Source organism: Nipponia nippon, unplaced genomic scaffold (genome assembly GCF_047370975.1).
Source record: "Nipponia nippon isolate SJK-2023a ecotype South Korea unplaced genomic scaffold, ASM4737097v1 scaffold_2, whole genome shotgun sequence".
Taxonomy (NCBI): Eukaryota; Metazoa; Chordata; class Aves; order Pelecaniformes; family Threskiornithidae; genus Nipponia; species Nipponia nippon.
In genome coordinates, this window is record NW_028262336.1 from 100,985,436 (window position 1) to 101,007,800 (window position 22,365).

Below are 22,365 nucleotides of genomic sequence, written 5' to 3' on the forward strand. Positions count from 1 at the left end.
AGGGCCAGGCCGGGGCTGAGGGCCCGCGGTGCTGGGGGCCAACGCTCCAGGGTTCAGCGCGACAGCCACCGCCGAGGCCCCCCAGCTGCCAGAAGGGTGAAACGCCGCTAAGGAGAGCGAGGCGGCGGGGTGCATTTCAGCGTTAAAATCCCGCTACGGAGGACGGGGCCCGCCTCTCGCCGGCAGCCGCCGCCCCGCCCCAGCCGCCGGCCCGCCTCAGCCGCCGGCCCGCCTCAGCCGCCGGCCCGCCCGGTCACGACAAGCCCCACCCTCCTCCTCCACTCCCGCTTCCTATTGGCCGAGGCGCCCGCCCGTCAGCGGCGGTTGCCATGCGAGCGCCCCCGCCGCGGCGACGCCCTGAGGGAGGAGCGGGGCGGCCATGAGGGCGGGGCGGCCATGAGGGCGGGTGACACCGGGCGGTACCGGTACCCGCACCGGCACCGCACCCGTACCGGGACCCGCACCCGCACCGATGCACGGCTCAGAGGAAGCGGCGGCGGCGGGGGGGCCGCGGATGAGGGCGGCGAGCACGCAGACCGACAGCATGGCCGGTGAGCACCGCCCCGTGCCCGCCGTGGGGGGGCCTGGTGGCGGGGGCGCTGGGCCGGGGCCTGCCCCGGCTGGGAGGGAGCCGCGGCCCCGCCGCGCTGGGGAGCGGGCGGTAACGGCTGGCAGGGAGGGGAGGGAGGCGGGAGGGGAGGGGAGGGGGTGTGCGGTGACCGGCCTTTCGCGGGTCTCTGCTCGCCCACCGGGTGCTTTGAGGTATTTAACGAAATGCCCGGAATCGCCCGGTTTGTCCTCTCCTCGGGGCGCTCGCAAGGCTTTCCCCTCCCCGGGGCTGCTCAGCGAGCTCCTGCCTTCCTCCTCCCCAGCCGCTACTTCCCAGAGCGCTCCTGCCCGTTACCGATAATGCAATAAAGTATCCACCCCCCCGCCCCCTGCTTGCCTGCGCTCTTATTCGTAAGGCCTTTTGATAACAGATGCTTGCATTTTGCATTCCCCCCCCCCCCCGTCAAAATGAGTTCTTTTTCCAGTTCCATACCATGCGTATTTAACGTGTATAAAATGCAATGTGCATAAAAATGCTTGCCTTCTGAGGGGTGTCCTTACTAACCCCCATAGCAGGGCCCACGTACGAATTTAGTAGAGAGCAACTTTCTCATAAGGCTGGGGATGCCCAGACGAAGCGGATTTTGATAGGTTTTATCTATCCCGTTGCTGCAGTCCCAGGGGAGTGGTGTGTCCATACAGATCCCCCGTGGGCTGTATATGTAGCTCTCAGACCGAGGACCATGACAGGGCTGTCAGATCTCCTTGATGGGTAAATGGGTTTTGTTTCATCCTAGTTTTATGAAAATCCTGCTTCCGAGAAGATGAACTCTGAAAATAGTTTCTAGTTTCCTTTTCCCAGGCAGGAGAGTGACGTCACGGATTTCCTCCTCCTTGGTGCTGTCAGAGCCCAGTCTTGGTTTCATACTTGGAAGATGACTTTTTACAAGCCTTTCAGACTTTGAACTAGGGACTCCTATGTTGCAACCGTGCCATAATCCTGTATCTGAGCCATGTCCGGATGGGCAGTGCCCTGCTCCTTTTTCTTTCCAGGTGCAGGAGCATCAGGGTTTTCAACACTGGCCTTCACAGCGTGCTTTCCCTGGAGCATGCTTTGCCTCACTGGAGCAAGATCCCTGACCAGGAGGAATAAAATTGTACCTTTGTGTGAAGTAGGGAAGCTGTGAGGACTTGATGCACCTGAAAAGAGCACTCCTTTCGTATACGGTTTTGCTCTCGGTAGCAAAGAGCCTGATTCCTTTTCTTCCTCAATCTTCTGTAGTTGCTTTAAATTCTGTAAGACGTCTTCTACCTTTTTTCCAGGCCACTTTAATCTCTTCACTCTGTTGAACTTAAGGGAACGTTTAACTACGTAAGTGAGTAAAGATGCGGATGCATAGATACAATAACTGTGACCACAGGTCTCTCCTTTCTCATCATAATATTCTCCTGCTTCTCATTATGCATTCATGTCAATTCACAACAGCGTTGTGAACCGGTAAATTTTTTCAGTTTGTTTCCCCTGTGTTCGACAGGTCACACTCAGACTAGGTCCAAGAAAACAGACGGTAATTCACACTTGTTTCTGGTGTATTGTGTTTTAGATCTACTCTATATGCCAAATAGTAATCCATTTTAGAAAACAAGATGGTATACACGTGAGTTGGTATCAATTGCACTGTTTATTTTAGCTTGCCATTTGGGAACTGTACATGTGTGTGCTACAACAGGAGTGAACAGGGGCTGCAATGAGAACAAATTCAAATGCCCATTTAAAAAAACCAAATTCTACTTGTTTAGATGTGGCTTGTAGACTTACTTTTACAGTTTGTTTTTAGTACAAGTGATAACAAATCGTCACGTGTGCTACTTGCCATGTACATTTCTAGCACATGTGTCTGATCGGGCACAGTAAGGTAGCATAGCTGGGCAGCCTAAGGAGTAGTGGACAGTGTGGCATCAGATGGTGCCGCTGAGAGGTCTATAGTTGCTTTCCAAAATCCCTAGGAATTATGCTCTCACTTCTGTGTGAAAAAAGATGCTAAAATACTGTCTGAAAATGGTATTCCAGTCATGGATTGCCTATGTTTATGTGCTGTCCTAACTGTTTGGATTCACAGACGTGTCATTAAACTAACCCTCTCCCCCACCGAAGCAATCTTAGTATCCGATTATATCTCTTCCAAACTCCTGGAACTACTTAAAGAAATGTTTTTCTCTATTCTATTCTTGCTTCTGCCTTTTCCTCCTTTGCAAAAACTTTAACATTTGCGGGAAGGGATAAAAAACAGAAATAATACTATTGTCAGACAGCACACGTGAGACCTTCAGAGGAATATGTGTTCATTACAGCTCTCTGTAAACACCCCTGGAATAGGGACTGGAGCTTTTTCGAAGACTTAATTAACGCCTTGCCAAGTGTGAGGCAAGACAGCTTTACATCTGGAATTGTGCAAGCATTAGTGAGCAATGCAGTACTTCCTCCTTTTTCATCTGTGGGACACTCAGTAATGCTGAGCGCTGGCCCTCACAGGACAACGTCCAGATTTTGAGTAGAAGCACAACACAGCACAAGGTGGTGGTCTGAGAAGGGATTCTTCGCTCTCTCTTCGGTTATTTAGTCAGAAGTGACAGCCTGAACAATAGGTTTAAATTTTTGTGAAAAGCTAACCAAAATTTAAGCAAACTGTAAAAATCCAGAAGCAGGTTTCTCCAGAACTGATGTCACTAGAAGGTTTCACAATGGCTTATCCACTCTTGCTGCAGGTGTCAGTGTAAGATCATGATGTGTGCCTAGATACTTTTACTCTCTTCTGTGGTGAGCCTGAAGCGGAATCACAAGCTGTGTCTCAAATTTCTGTAAGCATCTGTGAATCACTTGAGCACGTGATGTGGGATCTGATCTGTGATTTCTGCTCTTCGCCTCTGAGTAAAATTAACTCACTGAATTTCAGTGAAAGTTTCACCACTTTCTCTCTGCTTCCAGATGTGAGAGTTCTGAGTTGACAACTACTGCCCTGAAGGGGACAGTGTGGATTTAGCTGCTCTAATAGCAGAAGTGGTCGATGAACCAGCTTCTGTAGCAGCTGTGGTGTAGAAGACTTGGAAAATATTGTTTGACAATGTGGTGTTTCTTTATAAATACTAAGGAATAAATATTTCTTTTTTTCTCTTCTAATGACAGGTCAAATGCCAAGACTTTCTAAGGTCAATCTTTTTACTTTGTTCAGTCTCTGGATGGAGCTCTTTCCCTCGGCTGAGCAACAGAAAAAATCACAGGTAAAATGTCTACGTTTACCATTAATTGGTCTTTCTGAACAGATGCTAATAGGTCCTGCAGTGAATTTAACCTAACTGCTCTACCTGACAGATAGTCCGAGGCCAGGGGAGGGGGGGTGAGGGGGGTGCAGAAAAGTCTGATAAACGTTTTTCAGATATTTCTTAGAAGTAGGAAAAAATCCACTGGTGGGAGAAAAATAGCAAAATGGTTAAATAGCACGCTATTTCTGAAAAACTTAAAAAGGCAAGGTATATCCGCGACAGTAAAAAATGCTGGTGGGTATTTTGAAGAGCATAACAAAGGAGGCACGGTGTACAGTGTGCACTTCTTAGTATATACTAATTATAACTTTAAAATCAGTGTGGTTGATGATGTAGAGATATTCTTTAAAATGTCAATGTTCATGATTGTAGAAGAGTTCTCTTATACAGTGGAGGTGCACAGAACTACTTGAAACGTTTGCTGATAGAGAACTTGTAGATAACTACCTTAGTGACAATGAAAAGAAACCGTCCTTGAGAATGGGTCTTCTAAATAGCTGCCAGTTACACTTCAAAGTAGAGGAGCATTTTCAGAGTGTCCTGGAACAGGGCATTTCCTTTTGCGATCAGAGTTCTTATTCTACTCTTTATAATGATTACTACCTTGTGCAGAGCATACTCGTGCTAAGATCCATAGCACATGTATCAGCCGGGACAAGAAAAGATAGGAAAATAATTTGAGTGACAATTAGGCCTAATTTTCAGAGCTTGGTATGTCCCAGACTAGATTAGAAAGAGGGATAGATGAGCAGCACCATACAGACTTCAAAAACAGTTTCAAATTTAGTAATTTAGTTAGGAATGGCACTTGGCTTATATGTAGGGCTTTAGTACAGCCTCATTTCTGTAACCGCAAAGAAACTGAATAATTTACAGATCTAAGGCAACAATGTTTTGGTAGCAGCTGGATTGCATAATGAGATCTGTTTCACCAGCTCCATCAAACTAGCCTGTATCCAGTTTCCTCACAATATGTGGGAATCCGTATGTAAGAGCTCATCTGTAGTATGCAGGCTTTTTCCATGGAAGATTCTTTAGAACCAGGATTCATTTCTATAAATGAAGAGACAGAAATAAAGCTAGAGAAGCTCTTGGCTCCCAGGATGGTCAAGCTTAAGACAGAAATTAAATTCATGAGTTTTTCCAGATGCTGGATGATTCAGATGGGTTTTCAGCTATAATTGACAGAATTTTCTATGCTGCTTCTGGGTTTTGTTACAGGCAAAGCAATGACCAGAAAAATCAGGAATTTGTGACAAGTCCCTGTTTGAAGTTTGATAGGGGCATGGTACTCTGATATTAACAGGCACATGTAGAAACCAACAAAAAAAAAAAAAGTACTGCTTAGAGGAAGTGTAACAGAGATTGTTTAATGATTCATATCACAATTTGTACTGAAGAGCTATATGCTCTGATCCTGGCTGATTACTGTTACCCAAGGAAGAGCTGTAACATCTCTATGGACTTGGTGTTGAAAAAAAGTAAAATAATAATAATAATAGTAATGCATTTTTCTGTAGGTAAAGAAGAGTGGTCTAGTTGTGGTGAAAAACATGAAGATTATTGGTCTTCATTGTTCCAGTACAGACTTGCATGCTGGCCAGATTGCACTCATTAAACATGGATCAAGACTTAAAAACTGTGATCTTTATTTTTCCAGAAAACCATGTTCGACTTGTTTAAAAATGATTGTAAATGGTAAGTAATGACTGTAGTAGAGCAGGAGTAAATGTTATGCTTGTGATTGGTGGCATCAGAAAGCCTGTTTTCTCTTTGGACTGTCCCAGTTGTGAACGCCAATCCCTAACTTTCGTAGCCTGCACTGATATTTTCCACAAGGCTGAAAACAGTATTGAATGTGCATTTCCTGGAGCTGATGATCAAGAAACCAGGGTTTGCTACTGAGACCCTATTTCTCTGTGTAATTATTATTATTGGTGGTGCTTGTCTCTTGGTTGGGATGCACTGCTGAGATTCTGACATACCTGTTGCACTTTGCCAGAGCAACCCTGAGCCTGATGACTAGGCCTAGATTGCTACATTTTTCCTTGCCCTCTCATTTCTTGTCAGTGGCACCAGAGGAAGGGTGGTTTTTATGCAGAAATCACAGAGAGTACTTTCGGCTTTCCTCTTCCCAAGTGAGATGAAGACAAGTCAGATTATTTACTTCCTGAAATGGGATCTGCCGGTACAGCCCTTCTGCAAATATTGGTTTTTAATCTCAACAGCAACTTCTGTTAGTGCTAACTTTTTTGTGTGGTCTTACTGTATCTGTTGTAGGTAAGATTCAAAATTAGGCTGCCACAAAGATCTTAAAACTTAGGAAATTCCAATTTTTGTTTATAGTCTGATTATCAAGTCTGATAAGCTCTTGATACTCATATATGCTAGCATTTCGTTGTCCAGATGCCACTGAAACAGCACTCACGGCCTGAGTAAAAACAGGGTTAGGCAATAATGTGTTGAAAATGAGGTTTATGTTCCACTGTGCTTGCATGGTTCCTCTTACTGCATTATCTTCTCTTCCAGCTGGGGTGAACAGGATTTCTTACTGGCCTGCAGATCCTGAAATCAGCTTGCAGACCGAGGCTTCCAATCCCATGACTACTGATGATGCAAAGCTAGATGCCAAAGCAGTAGAAAGACTGAAGTCAAATAGTCGTGCTCGTGTGTGTGTGTTGCTTCAGCCCTTGGTGTGCTATATGGTGCAATTTGTTGAAGAAACTTCCACCAAGTTTGATTTTATTCAAAAAATAGCAAAATCTCAGCCTAACTCGAATACTGACTTTTATACTGCATGTAGACAAGAGAGAATAAAAGAGTATGAAAGTTTATTCCTAATTGCAAATGAGGAAACGCACAAGCAAATACTGATGACAATGGGACTGGAGAACCTCTGTGAAAATCCATACTTCAGCAACCTTAGGCAAAATATGAAAGATCTTGTCTTGGTCTTGGCAACAGTGGCTGCCAGTGTCCCTGTCTTTGAATGCTTTGGATTTTACAACATTGAATCCCGGCGAACAAATGAAACAGACCATCAGGGTTTGCCCCAAGAAATTGCAAGGCACTGCATGATACAAGCCAGGCTGCTTGCATACCGGACAGGTGAGTTGTTACAGTAGTGGAGGAAGAATGGATCTCATGAGTAGAGCGAGTTCCTGGTTTCAGTCTTACTTCTTCCAACTACTTCCTTGAGCAAGCTGCTGAATTCTGTTCCTACATCTGTGAAACAGGAGCAGCAGTAGCAGTAAAAGCTCCACAGGGGTACATAGTATTGTGCGTGAAAGCACTGAGCTTTCCAAGAGAATATCAGGGTGGGTATTTCACATACAGTGCTAGCAAAGCCTGCCCTGACAACATGTCCAACACTATCTGAAAATAGAATACAGTGACATTTAAATTCTTCAAGCTGCTCTGAGGCTCTTTTTTACGGAGGTTTCACAAGATGTATCTGTTATCAAATAAGTGCCAATATTTTAAGCATATTCTGTACGCTTCTTCAGAAAAGAGCAGTGAAATAATATCCTTCCAGTAGGGCATTAAGTACAGTTATATTAAGTTTCCTAGTTCCAGTCTTATTAGTGAAAGTGATTATATATCTGATGGGGGTTTTCTTTGCAAGGATGCTAAGAGTTTTGATGTACAGGCTTTCAGGGGGGAAGGGTAGTTATTGACTATCTTTTGACACAGCTACTTTGTTCTGTCTGGGTAGCAATGCAGTAAACTGGTAAGTTCTTCCAGAGAACACAATATGAAGACTTAAAACTTGGTGTTACTCCTTAGTGATGGTTTTTTGATCTAGATAGGATATTTGCTTTTTTTAAAACCCTTGTAAACAAATAAATAGTACTTATTAAAAGCTTAAAACAAAACTAATCCCCCAACACGCAATGAGAAAACCAACCTATCAAGTCAGGTGCTGAATGTGCCTTTTGACTTATTCAGACTTCGTTATTTGTAAAGGTGAATCTTCATAGTTTAGAACCTTTCCCTTTTTGGGTTGGTTTTGTGGGTTTAGTTGGGTTTTTTTTTCCGGGTACCCTCTGCAAATTTGGTCACCACAAGTTGCAGAGGGGATTGCGTTTTTAGAAGTAATTCAGAAATTTCATGGAACCAGTTGTGAGTTTTTTGTACAATTACTGTTGTACAGAGCAAGATAGAATGACCAAGCCTGAGTACTCATTCTTGGGGTAGCAAAATTCAGTTTTATCATCTGCACTGTTCAGCCTGGACTCAGGTCTAGTTTTTGAGCAAACTCGTTCCACTCTTGTGCTGTAATGAAATTAAAATAAATAACAGCACACACACAGATATTTAGCAGCTTTACATTATTATATAGATGGATATAAGGGAAGCAAGATCATAGGATGTCTTCTATGCTGGCTTAATATACATCAGTGACTGATAAATATGCAGAAAATAAATAAAGTCAGCCCTCATAAAACCTATCTTTGGCAGCAAAGACCCTCTTTGAGTGATTATATATGGTTGTGATACTAAGGATGATGGAAATGGTTAATTGAAACAGCCTCTTCTACGATATTACTCACTGGAAGCCTGAAACATTTTTTTCTCATTGATATGCTCTGTTTTAACTGGTCAAGACTCTCATCAATAGCTACTGGGGAAGATTTCCAAGTTCCATAAAAATCTTCCAAGTCACATAATGAAAGTTCTGTTCCAGTTTTCCTGTGGTGGTGATAGGAAATACCCCCCAAAATCCACTTTTTAACATTGTGTCTCTGAATTAGGTATAAAATACAGCTGATTTTGATAGGAATTCAGACCACAGAACCACAAACTTAAGGAATGGCAGAAATTAAATCACTAAATTAAGTAGTAAACAATGAGAAGGTTTTTACCAGTTTGCCATCTCACATCAGCGAACCTGTCCACGTATATTCTTGGCACACATTTTCTTATCTGATATATGTATTGATGGCTTCTTAGCATTTGTGAACAAATGTATGTAGCATTAGAATGGCTGGCCTTGCAGTTAAAAGCACACCCAGCTTTTGGACTAGACTCATATGACTTTGAAGCTCTTCATCTTTCTGCATTTCTTATCTTCTGTCCACGAAGCAACAACGAATGTTATTCCTTACCCTAGGATGTCATATGTTAATGTATAGGTAACTCAGAAGTGCTTTATTTGTTATTCACTGCTAAAATGTTGTGTATTTTAGAGGATCATAAAACGGGAGTTGGAGCTATTATTTGGGCAGAAGAAAAATCAGTAAGTACTGACAAAGTTACTTTTTCTTGCACTCACAATTCATACGCTTGTATCTGCTTTGAGCTTGTTACTTTGCTTGAAGTTTATACACGTGTGTTTTTCATGCACACACACAGTGCTATAGAAAGCTTGCACCTGTCATTTTTTAGTAGCTAAGTTAATGACTGGTTCATTGTTATGCTGTCAAGATGAAGGGGAAGTATAAATGAGTTTAGTAACTACCACAGTGTCTCTGCCTAGCTTTTCCGTGTGCTTGCTTCCCCAGTCGTTGTCAGTTATTCCAGGTGTCCTGGCTGCAAAGTTTTGCCGCAGCTGCTGACCAGGCAGCATGTGCCTACTCTGCATGGTTCCTCTCTGTGGCTCTATTTTGGAGAGGTCTCAGTGCAATCACAGCCTGACAATCTCTTGAGGATTTTTGTTTCAGTTGAAATGCTGTACTGGCTTAGCGCATTTCTTTTTGCATCAAAGTGATATTTTTCTAAAAATATTTTTACTGTGCTTTTTCCCACCCAAACATAAAATTTTTAGTTCTTTATGTCTCTGATTGTGCATGTTACCAATCCCAGGAAGCCCCATTCTTCATGCAGCTGCAACATACTCTTCATTTGTTTTTAGCGCTTCAGTCATCAGCTGCTTACTGCTGTTTTGCTTCTTGTTCTGATTTCAATCGCCAATTGCTACTTGGTCAGCCCACTGGTCACTGGGTCTGTTGAGAAAAAGGTGAGACACGGTCTCTGGCACAGCAGACACTAACTCCAGCTGTCTTTAATTCTGTACGTTGCAGAAAGGCTTAAGGACTAAATCCTTCAGAATTTTTGTTCCTGCTATCAGTATTACTTGCTAAAAGGAAAGCCTCTAAAGCCTGGTGCAGTGTGTTGTCTGCAGTGCTACAGTTTGCCCGTGCGGCTCCACTGGAGCTTAGTGGAAAAGCTCCATACAGACATGGAGCAAGAGCTGAGTTCTCTTTTAACTGCTGTAACTTGGCATGAACCGATCATGTGAAGGTATACGTTGCACACCACTTTGACTTAGTACTTGGTTTAAATGTCTCCAAATTTGATGCTTTGCTTACTGTTGCAGAGAAGCTGTGATGGAACAGGAGCAATGTATTTTGTGGGCTGTGGTTACAATGCCTTTCCTGTTGGGTCTGAATATGCCGATTTTCCAAACATGGATGATAAACAAAAAGATCGTGAAATCAGAAAGTTCAGATACATTATACATGCGGAGCAGAACGCCTTGACATTCAGGTAATGGGTTTATTTTTACCACAGAAAAGAATGAGATGGTTCAGAAACAATTCCATGACAAATGTGTGATGTCACTCTGATGAAGTGTGGATTGCAATCACGGTCTTGTTTATGCCTATGATGCAAAATTTGGATGTGCATGGTCCCAGTCAGCTCCTGGGGTTTCTTGAGACTTCTTAACCAAACTTGTTTTTTAAAGGATATTCACTCCAATGCATGGCAGCTATCCTTCAGGTACAAGCTGCTGCCTCTGCTTCCCGCTAGGACCACGCTATAACCTGAAGTATGGAAGCATGGCAATTGTTGAGGCTTCTGACAATGATATGTGTGGAGAGGTGGGATGGGTGTTTTGTTCACAGATAGTAAAACCAAACCAGATACTGTTATGTACTTGTGCACTTGATTAGGAGTAAGTTGCTTCTGAAAGTAGATAACACAACACTTCTTTGCTTGCTCTTGTGAGGTATCAAGTTTGTCACCATTCAAAACTATCAAGATGTAAACTCTGAAATCCTGTTTTCTCACTGCTTGTAGGTGTCGAGAAATAAAGCCAGATGAGAGAAGCATGATATTTGTGACGAAATGTCCATGTGACGAATGCGTCCCTTTAATCAAAGGGGCCGGTATCAAGCAGATCTATGCAGGAGATGTTGATGCTGGAAAAAAGAAAGCAGACATATCCTATATGAAGTTTGGTGAACTTGAGGGTGTAAGCAAATTTACAGTAAGTGTCTAAATGTACTATATTCTAAAAACTCTGGGCAGCGTTGGGGAGAGGGTGGAGTGAGGAGTCATCTGCAGCCAGCATAGAGGAGTGTTTTTTTGTGCTGTTTAGTCAAGCGAGTGGAACCGAGAGGCGCTGTGTCACGACTCTGGGGAGAAGTGCTGTGCCATATGCCAGACGGTGGGGCCAAGCGTGCCTGTTTTCTGTAATTGCCCTGCAGATTTCCCTCCAACTCATTGCTGTTGTTGGAGGTGGTCTCTTCACACTCTCAAGTTCTCTCCAAGCCTCCCTGTCGTGGCACGGCAGCTGATGTGGGAGATCACTGTGATTTTGTAGGCCCTTCCAGAGCTCCTGAAAGAGCTGTGGTGGGTTTTGAAGGTGGCCAAGTGCACCTGCACTCAGGGTGCTCACCATGACAAACTGCAGCACTGTCGGTTTGAGCAGGCTCGTTTCCCCTTCTCAGGGGAGTAAATGGCCACGCATCCCTTAATAGCTTTTTATCCTCAAAGCAAGTGTGTGCTGGAGGGGGAGCCCTTGATTTCCCGCTTCACCCCTAGTCATGCCTTACAATGAAGGACTGTAGGGTACTTTTCTTTCTCCCTTTGCTGTTTCTTCTGTCTTCTGGAATAAGTAAACTTTTTCTTCTTTTACCAGTGGCAACTAAATCCATTGCACAGTAATGCCCCTGAATTCCATGACCCCACAGCCAGGGAAAGTAAGTATTTTTTCATTAATTCATTTTATGACTGAAGTCAGTAAGTGAGATCAAGTTTTAAACAAACCTGAATCCGTCTGGGATTGATTAGTCTTAATTAAACTGATTTTGATTAGTTAAATTTTGCTATGAAAACTTCTCTGAGCTTTTTTGAATAGATGAACTAATGGTAAGTCAAAACCAAGCTTGTTTTAACAGATGCTTGGCATTGGCGCACACATTACAAAATCTAGTAATGCTATTATCAAAGTCGACAATATGCTGTTTTGCACATAGTCATTTCAGACTACTTTATAATGTTTTAAATTCTGTTCTATAAAGACTTTTTATATTGTGTTCTATAAAGAGTGCCATTCTTTTTCAAGAGAAATTGGACTCCTCAAAGTCATTTAAACATGTTCTGTGGAACATTTCAGTGCTTCTTCTATGAAGTAGAATCTATGCCACTACTTTTCAATCAACATTTACTTTTGTGTGTATATATACACATATATAATACAAAGGCCACAAAATCCTTGTCGACTGGCACCCCTGTAGGAAGGGAGCTGTCATCTTCTGGAAGCAGAGTTTAGATGAGTCTTATGTTGAAACTGTTTTGTGCTACAAAAGGGACCCACCATTGGCATCTACTATCAGCTACCAGTCCTTAAAATGTTTCTCATCCAGCGGGGAAAACAATGTGGAAAAAGAAGCTAAATATTTTTTTTGCCTTAAGCATGAAGATATGGAGCGTAAAGACAGGGAGTTGGCAGTTATTGAAAGCATTGAGCACCATGCTAAGAGCATAAAAAAGACTGAAGGTGGTTTTTGTAGCACATGAATAGCCGCGTACTACAAGCTAATTCCTAACATGTAGCGAGGTAGATTAGTGGGGAAGTCTCCTTTAGCGATTTCCTTATGAGTTGTGGGGAAAGCGGGGAGGGAAGGGCTCAGAGTAGTGTTTACTGCATTAGTAATCACTGCAAAATGTTAGGGCTTGTTTGTCCCTCTCTCTGCTACTGGTTTTTAGACCCAGCTGGAGAAAGATTCATCCTGGGGTACTTTGTTTGACAACACTTAACAGGGCTCATTTTTCTAACGGTGTTTTCTTCAAGATGGTATGCTTGCATTTTCAACACTGAACCATTTTAAGTTGCTATTTTTCCTTAGTTATGTTTCTTTTGCGATGATCACTGCATGTTCCTCTATATGGGGAAGAAGATAAGCTCCCCCACCCAGTGTTATTCCAGTGTGACTATATGTGTTGAGTATTCAGACTATGCTTACCTATTGTATTAATGTTTCACACGTATTTTTTTTTCTTTAGATGGGGTCCAGAAAACAAAATCACTAGATGACCAACAGCACCAAAACAAGAAACTGTGTCTTGGTCACTACTGAATCATTAAGCACTTCTGCAGTCTTGCTCTGTACTTTTTATAATGCAGCCTGTTTGCACTTTCAAATAAGGAAGAGTTTTATTTATTGTTTGGAAAGTGACTTTTAGAATAAGTTTATTTATGATGTCTTAAATGTTTTACAGAATTACCTGAAGGTCTTTTTAATTTAGAAGTTTCTGGGGAAAAAATGCTGCTTATATTTTCTGTGAAAGTAACTGGGTGGCTAATCATTGTTAACATATTAAAAAAAATACTGAAAGTTTATTGCTGGTAGATCATAATAATAATAAAATGGTATCTTTTTTGCTTGGTGTATGGATTGAGGGAATGGATTTCTAAGTTCCGGGCTAGCAGAATGCAGAAATAAGCCCTAGTTCTTCCAGTACAATCGTCAAGGGAACCTTCTAGGAAATGGCAGATAAATAATCGCTAGCAATTATTCCTGCAAGTGGCTCTTGCTTCTCAGCCTGCTTGTATAAAGAAGACAAAGCCAGTGGGATGGCAATTGTTGCTAGGTAAGCGATCGAGATAAGCTTGTGTCTCATACATACCCTCTTCCAACTACCACAGCAGCAGAGCTATTTTGTTTGTGGGACTGGCATTGCTGCTCTGTGCGCTCTCAAATGTGTCCCATCTGAATTAATGTAGACAAAGAGTAGCTTTGCTTTTTCTCAGCTTCTGGATGCAGGCCTGAAAGAATTTGGCTGTATGCATCTCACTGGCCCCAACATACTATGTGAAGATTGCTAGTGTTTAGGTTTTGTTAATCTTCACTAACAGGCTTCTAGGACTACAGAAGCTAATAAAGTGCCAGATGTCCTGTTGTTTCTTAGATAGGATGGAACCAGTGGAATAGTCCAAATCTTTTCAGGTGCCAGTCTCTTGGATGACTACGCATGGAGCAAGGGTGACTTTAAAACAGCCAGTGAAACCGCAGTCTGATGTTGTTGCTAGTTTTGAGGGGCTGCTGGGTAGGTAATGGGTAACCAGAACAGCGAGTTGTACCCAGCAGTTTTTGAGAGGTCACTCTCCTTACTCCCATCTGTTTGCTGCTTTGAATACGACCTCTAGCTGTTTGTTTGAGCAGGCGTTCCAAGACTTTCTGTTCACTCCTCTGCTCAGCTCTCAAGTGCGAACACCTTAAACCTTTTTCTGCTGCTGCTGGTAGGATATATAAATGGCCTTTTCCTTGTTCTTCCGTGCATCTTGTCTTTGCTGCCCTCCTTAAAGTCCTGGAAGGGGAATCATGTCTTAAGATGCTGCTGTAGGTTCTGTTTGTTTCTTTTTGGCTTTGGAAAATTTTGGAACTAGATGGCAAAGCTGTTACTGGATAGTGTGCAAAGCATCCTTAACGTGGCATTAATTATATGGAGTCTGTTCTCACCCAGTTTGGCTACTGGTCCTGTAACTTAAGGTACAGTTCTTGATGCTTGGAGCTGCAGCAAGGAGCTGTGATTCCCCATGACTCACAGCATAACTTCATTCTTGAGTACCTGGGCTTCAGAACTGGGGAATGCTCATCTCCTCTTACCACCGTGAGAGTTCACTCTCACTGGAGCTGGAGAAGCTGCTGTTTCTCTGAGCCTGGTTAGACTGCAGGCTACTCTAGGGCTGCTGGTTGAGTGCCGTGCATGCAGCGTTAGCAGCAGCAGTCTCATCAGGCAGCTGGCTGACCTCCTGCACCACTGCTGTCTTGCTAAGCAGGGTGCATACAGCTTCATTTCCCAGGACCAGGTAGTGAATGAAGGAGAAGAATCTGACACTGTTTGTCAACTAAGAGAAGGACGGTGAAATCTATTTTTGCATCACACCCAAAAAGAGTGCTTTTTCACAATAGCTCAGGAGGAGACAGCCGAACTGCCTCTTCACCAGGTCTTGTAACCTAGTGCGGAGGAACCCGGGTCCTGAATTTAAGACCACTAGATCCAGCTGCAAGAGTTCTATGCCTCACCCGTCAAGATTCAGAGTCCAGGGCCTGGGGATTAAGTTACTGGTCTGGATGCGGTGCAAACCTCAGAAAGACAGTTTTTTCCTCTCATCAAGGATTATATACTTTCATTGTTTGTAACTTCCATATAAGGTTAAAGTCAAATGTTGATGTTTCATAAACAAGATTATAATCTGTTTTTAAATCATAAATATTTTACTTTGGCATATTTCCCCCCTCCCACTTCTTCTGTTAGAATAATTACTTCTGGCTTTTTCTACAGATCAGAAGAACACTGTCCAGATTACAGTAAAAAGTCCACCCCACCCACTGAAACCTTGTTTCCATAATGCATTGGCAATGCTCTTCTACTTGAGGTAGAAGCAGGGAAAAAAAGGGGGATGAATTGAAGGCCCCTTCAGGTTTTATGCCGATCAGTCAGCTGGTATCAAAATCGGTAAAGAAGTCTGTGTCTTTATAGGAACAACTGACATTGAGAAGTCTCTGAAACATCATAGGTGGCCTGGGTACATGGAGAGGTAAATCAAGATACAAGTCAAATATCGCACACATTAAATAATAACCACGCTGCAGCGAATGCTGCTGGTAACCTGTACTTCATGAGGAGTTGAGATTTTACCTTTACTTTTTATCAGTTTTTAAAAAGAGGATTTTTGTACAAAACTTTCCATGAAACTTGGAATTGCTTGTAGGGCTGAAGGCTCGGAAGTCTGGCTTTATTTCTGTCTTGCCGTATTTCTACAGATTCCTCCAGAGGCTCACAAGTTTCTGTACGCTCTGATTATCAGTGTAACTCAACTCCTTTTAATTCTTGCTGGGATTACAAAGTAGGGTCTTTATCCTGGACAAGAGAAACAATGTGAATGGGGTTTCTCTCTCAACCCATGGACTCTGCAAGCGCTGCTGCGTATGTCATCTGCTTACTGGGGAGAGCCATGGAAGACTGGACATCTGCAGTGCTTATTTTGCAAATGAACTCTAGAATGTTTGTTTCTTACATAAAAAAGAACAATGTATTTAAAATCAAGAAATGTAAAAGTTATATATTTTATATATTGTATGAAATTTCCATATGCATTTTGGGTCTCTTCCATTCATTTCAAAGCAGTCATTTTAATTGCAGGTATTAACTATCAGTAATAATTTGGCCTCTTGACTGAGAATTACATAAATTCTCTGTTAGTTGTCTGCCTTACAGCAAAACATGTTTTCTGCTAATAAATTAATCCGACACTAAGTACTGAAATGTATTTTTAAGTGCTTTGGGTTATTAGAAACATTACAGAGTGTTTTGAAATGCTCACACCCTTTACCAGCCCAGTGCTGTCCTTGTTCGTGCAGTCCCAGCTGGCTTGCTGAGCGGCATCACCTCCCTCTGCTCTGCCTGAAGAATTTGCCTCAACATGAGACTGTGCCTCCTGCCAGCCCAGGGGAAGGGCTGGGATCCCCTCCCTCAGCCCTGTGAGCGTTAATGAGTGTTAATTCCCTCTTCCTCAGGAGAGTAAGAACTGCCTCAGGGAGCATTGCATCAGCTGCCACCTCCACAGCCTGTTTCTTGGTTGGAAAGGATGGAAGCGGGCGAAGCTTTGACTGCCCAGCAGTAAAATTGGTCCCTGCCGTGCTTCCTGCCTTGCTGCCCTGGATTGCTTGTACGCCTGTACAGACGCAGGCGTCTTGATTCGTCGTCGCCGCAGAGGGGGATTGCTGTGGCCATCGGGGCTAGGCTGGTCAGCGGTGTGGCTGAAGGCGAGCCAGTCCGTAGCACGAAGCAGGCGATGCTGAAGGCCTGACCCATCGGGGGTTTTACATCCACCAGCTCCAGCCCGGGCATGTGGGCTGAAGGCCTGTTAGCCAGCGGAGTGCAACAGGGCTATTCCTACAGTTCATTTTCCTGTTTAACTTCATCTGAAAGGAATCCACTCAATGCACTTCAAGACTGGCTCATGTCACAGAGCCACACGCAGTAAGCAGGGACAGATGGGAGATGCATTTCAGAAGTGCTCTTGAACTGAAATGTCATTGTAGATGCACAGTGAGCAGTCAGTGGGACATGGTCAGCTGGGCTGGCAGTGGGACAGGCTTCCCAGAGCCATGTTTGATGCCAGTACTACTCTGAAAAGCTTTGCAATCCTCTGAATAGATTTTTTTGTTTCAGCCATTCTGCCTGCAAACCAGACTTCAAATATCTGTTTGGCTTTAATTTGTTAGAGCCAGTAAGCAACATTGTTTAGAGGCTAGAAAAGCAAAGGCTTTTCTAGCAAAAGATGGTGTGTGATCTGTGTGACGCTTTTGATCTTCCTTGGGATCCTTCTGTTTTCCCCGGCCTGCATAGCTATCTGCTAAGGCGCCAGTTTTGCATGCTGCATACATATACGCAGGCAACATCTAGTCTTAAGCATTTCCAGATATCGGGCAGAACGTGGTGTGCAGAGTTTTGCAGTTTTGTTCCCTCTCTGAAGGGGAAAGGGATTGGTAGCACAAGCCATCTTCCACTGGAAGCCACCTCCTTCTGTGATGTGATATGTGATGGACACAAGTGGGGCCAAGATAGCGGTCGTTACCTTCATGACATGCCAAAACACTCCCTGGAAATCCAGCATACTGATGTGCCTGCGCGATGTGCGCTGCTGGTCGCAGCCATGGCCTGATCCTGCAGCCCCCGGGTGAGGAGGTGAAGGGCAGCACTGCAAAGCCTTCGCTGCAGGGAGAGAAGAGGCAAAGAGCTGCTGTGCTGATTCTGCAGCTGCCTTAAGGGGCCCGGGTCAGAGAAGTCCCCTCAGTTTGCTCCCCGAGCTCTAAATTGGGGCTATTTTGCCTTAGCTGCTGCAAAAAAAAAAGAGCGCCTGCTCCTTACCAGCAGCCACCGGCGGGCGGCGGGGTGCAGGGCTGAGCGCAGCCGTGAGGGGGCGCGGCGAGCGGGAAAATGGCCGCCGGGGGCCCCGGGGGCCCCGGGGGCCGGTGTCTGTCTGTCTGTCTGCCTGCCAGGCAGGGATGGGTCTTACCATAAACGTTGCGACAGGCACCCAGAAAAAACCCTCCTGCTGCAGACAGCAACAGACAAAGGTGTGCCGATGCCCGCTGTAAATGCCAGGACACTTGAGGCGGCGCGAAACTCCGACGTAGGAAGAGCAAAAAACGAGGCTGGCGTGACCGTCGTGTCGACTCGCAACAGCACAGGCTTAACCGTGTTTGGGCTAGGAACAGACACGCAGAGGAGAGCGCTGAGCACGGCTTTTCCCTGGGGTATTCTGCAGCGTGACATTTATCTCCTGCGCTCCAAGTACCAGCTCTTTGTACCTGAAATTTTCCACTTCGTTTTTCTGAGGAGCCAGGCTCTGCCTCAGCACCGGGTGGTCGTCCTGAAGCTACAGGACCACGGTGCATTCCCACCACTGCCAAAGGGATTGCATCTGTTCCAGCTTGCATGGAGATGGTACTGCAACATGTTCCTCACTGGAACTATAGAGGTGTATTAACAAAACCGAAGCCTTTGCAGTCTGCCTGCGTTTTTCTCCTTCTTCGCCGTCATCGCTCAGCCCGCTTTACTGTGGCTCTGGTGAGGTCACCTCACTGCTTTACCAGTAAATCTTCCCCCAGGGCAGCTAAATTTCTAACTTGGAGGAAAAATAAGGGGTTGAAGAAGCCTGGGGAAACCATGAAGCATTTGAACAGTAACTTTAGCCGAAGCCAGGCCTTAGGGACATGTCATACAAATGCCAGCATAGACACACACACACACACACACACACACACACACACCCCGCCATGTCCTTTCAGAAATACCTGAAAGATATATCTCAAATAGTACAAATGCCAGTACATTCACCTGGTCTTTCACTCCCATCATGGAGCAAGACAGATTTATCTAGCAAAAGCAAAAAATGGCAGAAGGAGAAGAGCTAGGGTGGTATTCGCAGGAGAGCTGGGTCGTTGGTTGGAATGAACGTATGCCTCTCCTCCCTCAGCAACGCCTGCCATCCCCTGGGAGATGCCGCTTTCTTGTCCCCAGCATCTCCTTCCTTTGAGCCGCTGATAGGAAGCATGAGCCATTGCCGTCAGCCCATAGCGAGGACCTGCTCTATCCCATGAGCTAACTGTGGCTCTGCCCTTGGGGCACAAGGCGAGTCCATCCGTGAATATTATTTTTCCCCCACACCCAGCTTTAAAATGGGGAGGAGGTGCTTTTCTCCACTTCCCCGCACGGGAGTTCGTGAGGCCTGCGCCCTGCAGGCTCCCGCTCGTCCTGCGCGCGCAGAGCCCCTCGGGCATCTGACCACCTGCCGGAGCAAACGTGGCGTGCGTTTGCGCCCTGCTGGATGCTGGGGCAGGGCTGCGCTGGGGCGTGCCGCACGCTGAAAAGCTAACCCTGGCTGCGTGTTTGCACAGAGCTCTCAACAGATGCAATGGGCCCTGCTTCGACAGGGGTATTTTTAAACCCACTCCAAACCCTTGTCAAGCCAGCTGTTCTACAAGCGAGCTGAAGGGCATTGCGAAAGCCGTGCATTAGTCGAGGTAACGTACCCAGCAATTTGGAAATACAGGGTCTCTATTCGTAAGAGTTGAGCGAGGCACTTTCATGGCCCCGAAGATGTGTTCCTGTCTTCTCTGTGCCCTCAGAAGAAATAACTCCATTCATTAGCAGACTGGTAGCTCTCCCCAGGAGAGCTGCACTGGGGAGCTGGGTGGTTTTTGTGTCTTTAACTACAAGGAGCTGGGCTATGGTGCCGTGACTGGGCCGGTGCCTGTTGTGCAGCCAAAGGACTTTGTTCGTGCCTGTCACCTTGATGGTCAGGTGCTTATTGCCCAGCTATTTGTAACACCTCAACATGCTGGAGGTGCCTGCTGGCATGGCGTGACAGGTAAAACAAGCAGGTTACACATTTGGCCATGGGACAATGGGGCTTCATTCCCAAATTTGCACATGGGGGAGAGGCTCATAGCCCCTACAAGCAGCACTAGCAAGAAGGAAAACCGGCACACCAAGGGAGGGAGGAGGTTGAGGCGGCATGGAGCACACACCTGAACCGTAACGCATGTGCTACACCACAGTGGATATCTGAAGTCTCACAGATGGCCAGGGCAGTGCCATGCTTTCCTGGGGCTAAGGCTCAGTAGCAAAGCCCTCCCAGCTGTTGCTGGTGCCATACCGTGATGAAAAACAGCCATGGGGCTCTTGTAGCAATGGTGAATTACAGTGTTCAGCTGTCCCCATGCCCAGTAACCCCAGTCAATACTAAGCCAGCTAGGTGTGGGTGTTGGGGGGGAGCCCCCTCCCTGCAGTGGCAGAGCTGGGCATGGCCATAGCTTGGCGCTGCACCCTGGGCACAGGCTTTCCCCGTGCTCCTGCCACTTGTGCTGTGACACAGCCTGAGGTGGAAAAGGTTATTTTTACTGTGGCTTTGCAAAGCCACTCACAACCGATGCCATAGGAAGGGGTTTGATTGTTTTTCCTCCTTTCACATTCCTGGAAAGAGGGGCCAGCGCGCTGTGGTGCAGGGCAGTGAGTCAGGAGGGCTGGGCTCACCGCCTGCCTCTCCCCGGGGCTCTCGGGGCAGCCGGGCCAAGTCACAGCCCTGTGAGATGCTTGGCTTACAGCTGAACCACACAGCCAAAACTGCTAACTTTGTCCTGGGTTTTCCCTTAGCCTTGTCCTGCGTTGCCTGCCCAGCACCAACCATGCTTGGAGCTGGCTCGGACTGCTGCTGCCTTGTGGCCTCACGCACCGCAGGCTGAGGGATTCCAGCCTTTGCTGGAGGCAAGGCTCCCCTTCAGCACGGGCTGGGCTGGCAGTGACTTCAGCTCCTTCTCTTCCCCAGGGCTTGCTTCTCTCGCTATGGGGCTGGACCTCTCACTGGAGGCTCTGGGACGCCTCACGTCCAGTCTTAACAGCTGGTGCTGCTCCGCTTGGCACGCGGGTGTGGAATACCTATGCGGCGGGCCTGAGCCAGGAGCTCCATAGCTCACTGGGCTTGTCGCTCAGTGGGAGCAGGGCCCTGGGTTTGCTCTGAACAGGTAGGAAGACTGGCTGAGCTCTCTGTTAAGGTGCTGGCTGGAAAGGGGAACATGTCAGTTCCTGAGACTGGGCCTGCATTTATGCCAAAAACTGACATAACCAGCAGTTCCAGGACTTAGGCTCCAGCAGTGAAGGCCCTTAGGAGCCAGCTCTCTGCTCTGACAGAAAAGCAACTGGCCACTTTAGGTTCATCAGCGTAAGAGCTATGAAACAGGCTTTCAGATCACTGCTTGGCAGTAAATGCAACGAATCCTTATGGTCTATATAGTCCTCAGCTGCTTGATACTGTTCAGCTGCAGACAGCGTGTACAAGTCCAGTGGGTGATGCTCAAGGCAAATGCAGCGTGAGCTCCACATAGGGAAAGTGGCAGGTGCCAAAATGCAAGTCCAAAACTGGTAGGCGGCCATGGAAACCTATATTTTTATGCAAGAATGCTTAGTCAAGAAAGGGGAGAGCTAGGTGCAATTCCCTTTCATGTCACAGAGACCAAAACCCATATCCCCTCTGCCTCATAACCACCTTTACCGCCAGGCATAAGACATTCTGCAGGAAGGTGCTTCCAGCCAAAATGTTGAAGTGCTTCTGCTTCAGACAGAAGAATGAAGCATTTGTTGGCCCAGAGAAAAAGCCTCTCTGCTCATCAAACATCACTGCACCCTTTAGAAGGAGGTCTGGGTTCTCTCAGCCCTGCTCCAATTTCATCGACAAGAGCAAAGCACGCACTAGAGAACAAATGGGATCCAGATCTCCTCTCCCTCGTGTGAGTGCTTTTATCATTAGATTCCAAGGTCCAAGTCATTCTTTCTTTCTCATCTGATCTTGTCCCCAGAGCATGCAGATTAAGAGGCTCAAGCGGTCTTAACGCCCACGTTTCTTGAAGGCCAGAGTCCTGCATCGGCCCCCCGGGTTCACACCTGCTGGCATACATGCCATTACAGACAGGGGAGGCTGTTCCCGCTTCTCATCAGATTTCTCTTAGTGGCACAAGCTGCCCAAATCCCAGGACAGAAGCTTATGGTTCAAAGATTCCTGGCACTCTGCTGTATCCAATGAGGTTTTACGTGCAGGATCAAACATTGCGTCTTGGCAGAGATTCGTTCGTACGATCCAAACCCCCCTGAATGCTGGGTGGGGATTGGAATGGAGGGACTGCAGCCCAAGCATCCTCCAGCTTCTTTCTCTCTCCAGACTACAGACGTCTTCCCTCTCCTCACTCTGATGAACCG

General features: G+C 45.7%; 1 protein-coding gene across 1 annotated transcript; it reads left to right on the forward strand.

The window, feature by feature from the left end:
• The first annotated feature begins 354 nt into the window (after nucleotides 1-354).
• Nucleotides 355-16,343, forward strand: CDADC1 (cytidine and dCMP deaminase domain containing 1). The gene is made up of 9 exons (XM_087758950.1): nucleotides 355-551; nucleotides 3,734-3,828; nucleotides 5,391-5,568; nucleotides 6,400-6,978; nucleotides 9,060-9,109; nucleotides 10,190-10,359; nucleotides 10,894-11,083; nucleotides 11,738-11,798; nucleotides 13,105-16,343. The coding sequence occupies exons 1-9, from the start codon at nucleotides 473-475 to the stop codon at nucleotides 13,176-13,178; spliced, it is 1,476 nt and encodes a 491-aa protein (XP_087615076.1). The 5' UTR covers nucleotides 355-472; the 3' UTR covers nucleotides 13,179-16,343.
• The last annotated feature ends 6,022 nt before the right edge of the window (nucleotides 16,344-22,365 follow it).

Excerpts from the sequence above, each read along its gene's own strand:
- CDADC1 (XM_087758950.1), top strand. The coding sequence starts at position 473 with ATGCACGGCTCAGAGGAAGCGGCGGCGGCGGGGGGGCCGCGGATGAGG. Across the intron at positions 10,360-10,893 it reads CAGAACGCCTTGACATTCAG|GTGTCGAGAAATAAAGCCAG; the intron begins GTAATGGGTTTA and ends CACTGCTTGTAG. Across the intron at positions 11,799-13,104 it reads TGACCCCACAGCCAGGGAAA|ATGGGGTCCAGAAAACAAAA; the intron begins GTAAGTATTTTT and ends TTTTTTCTTTAG.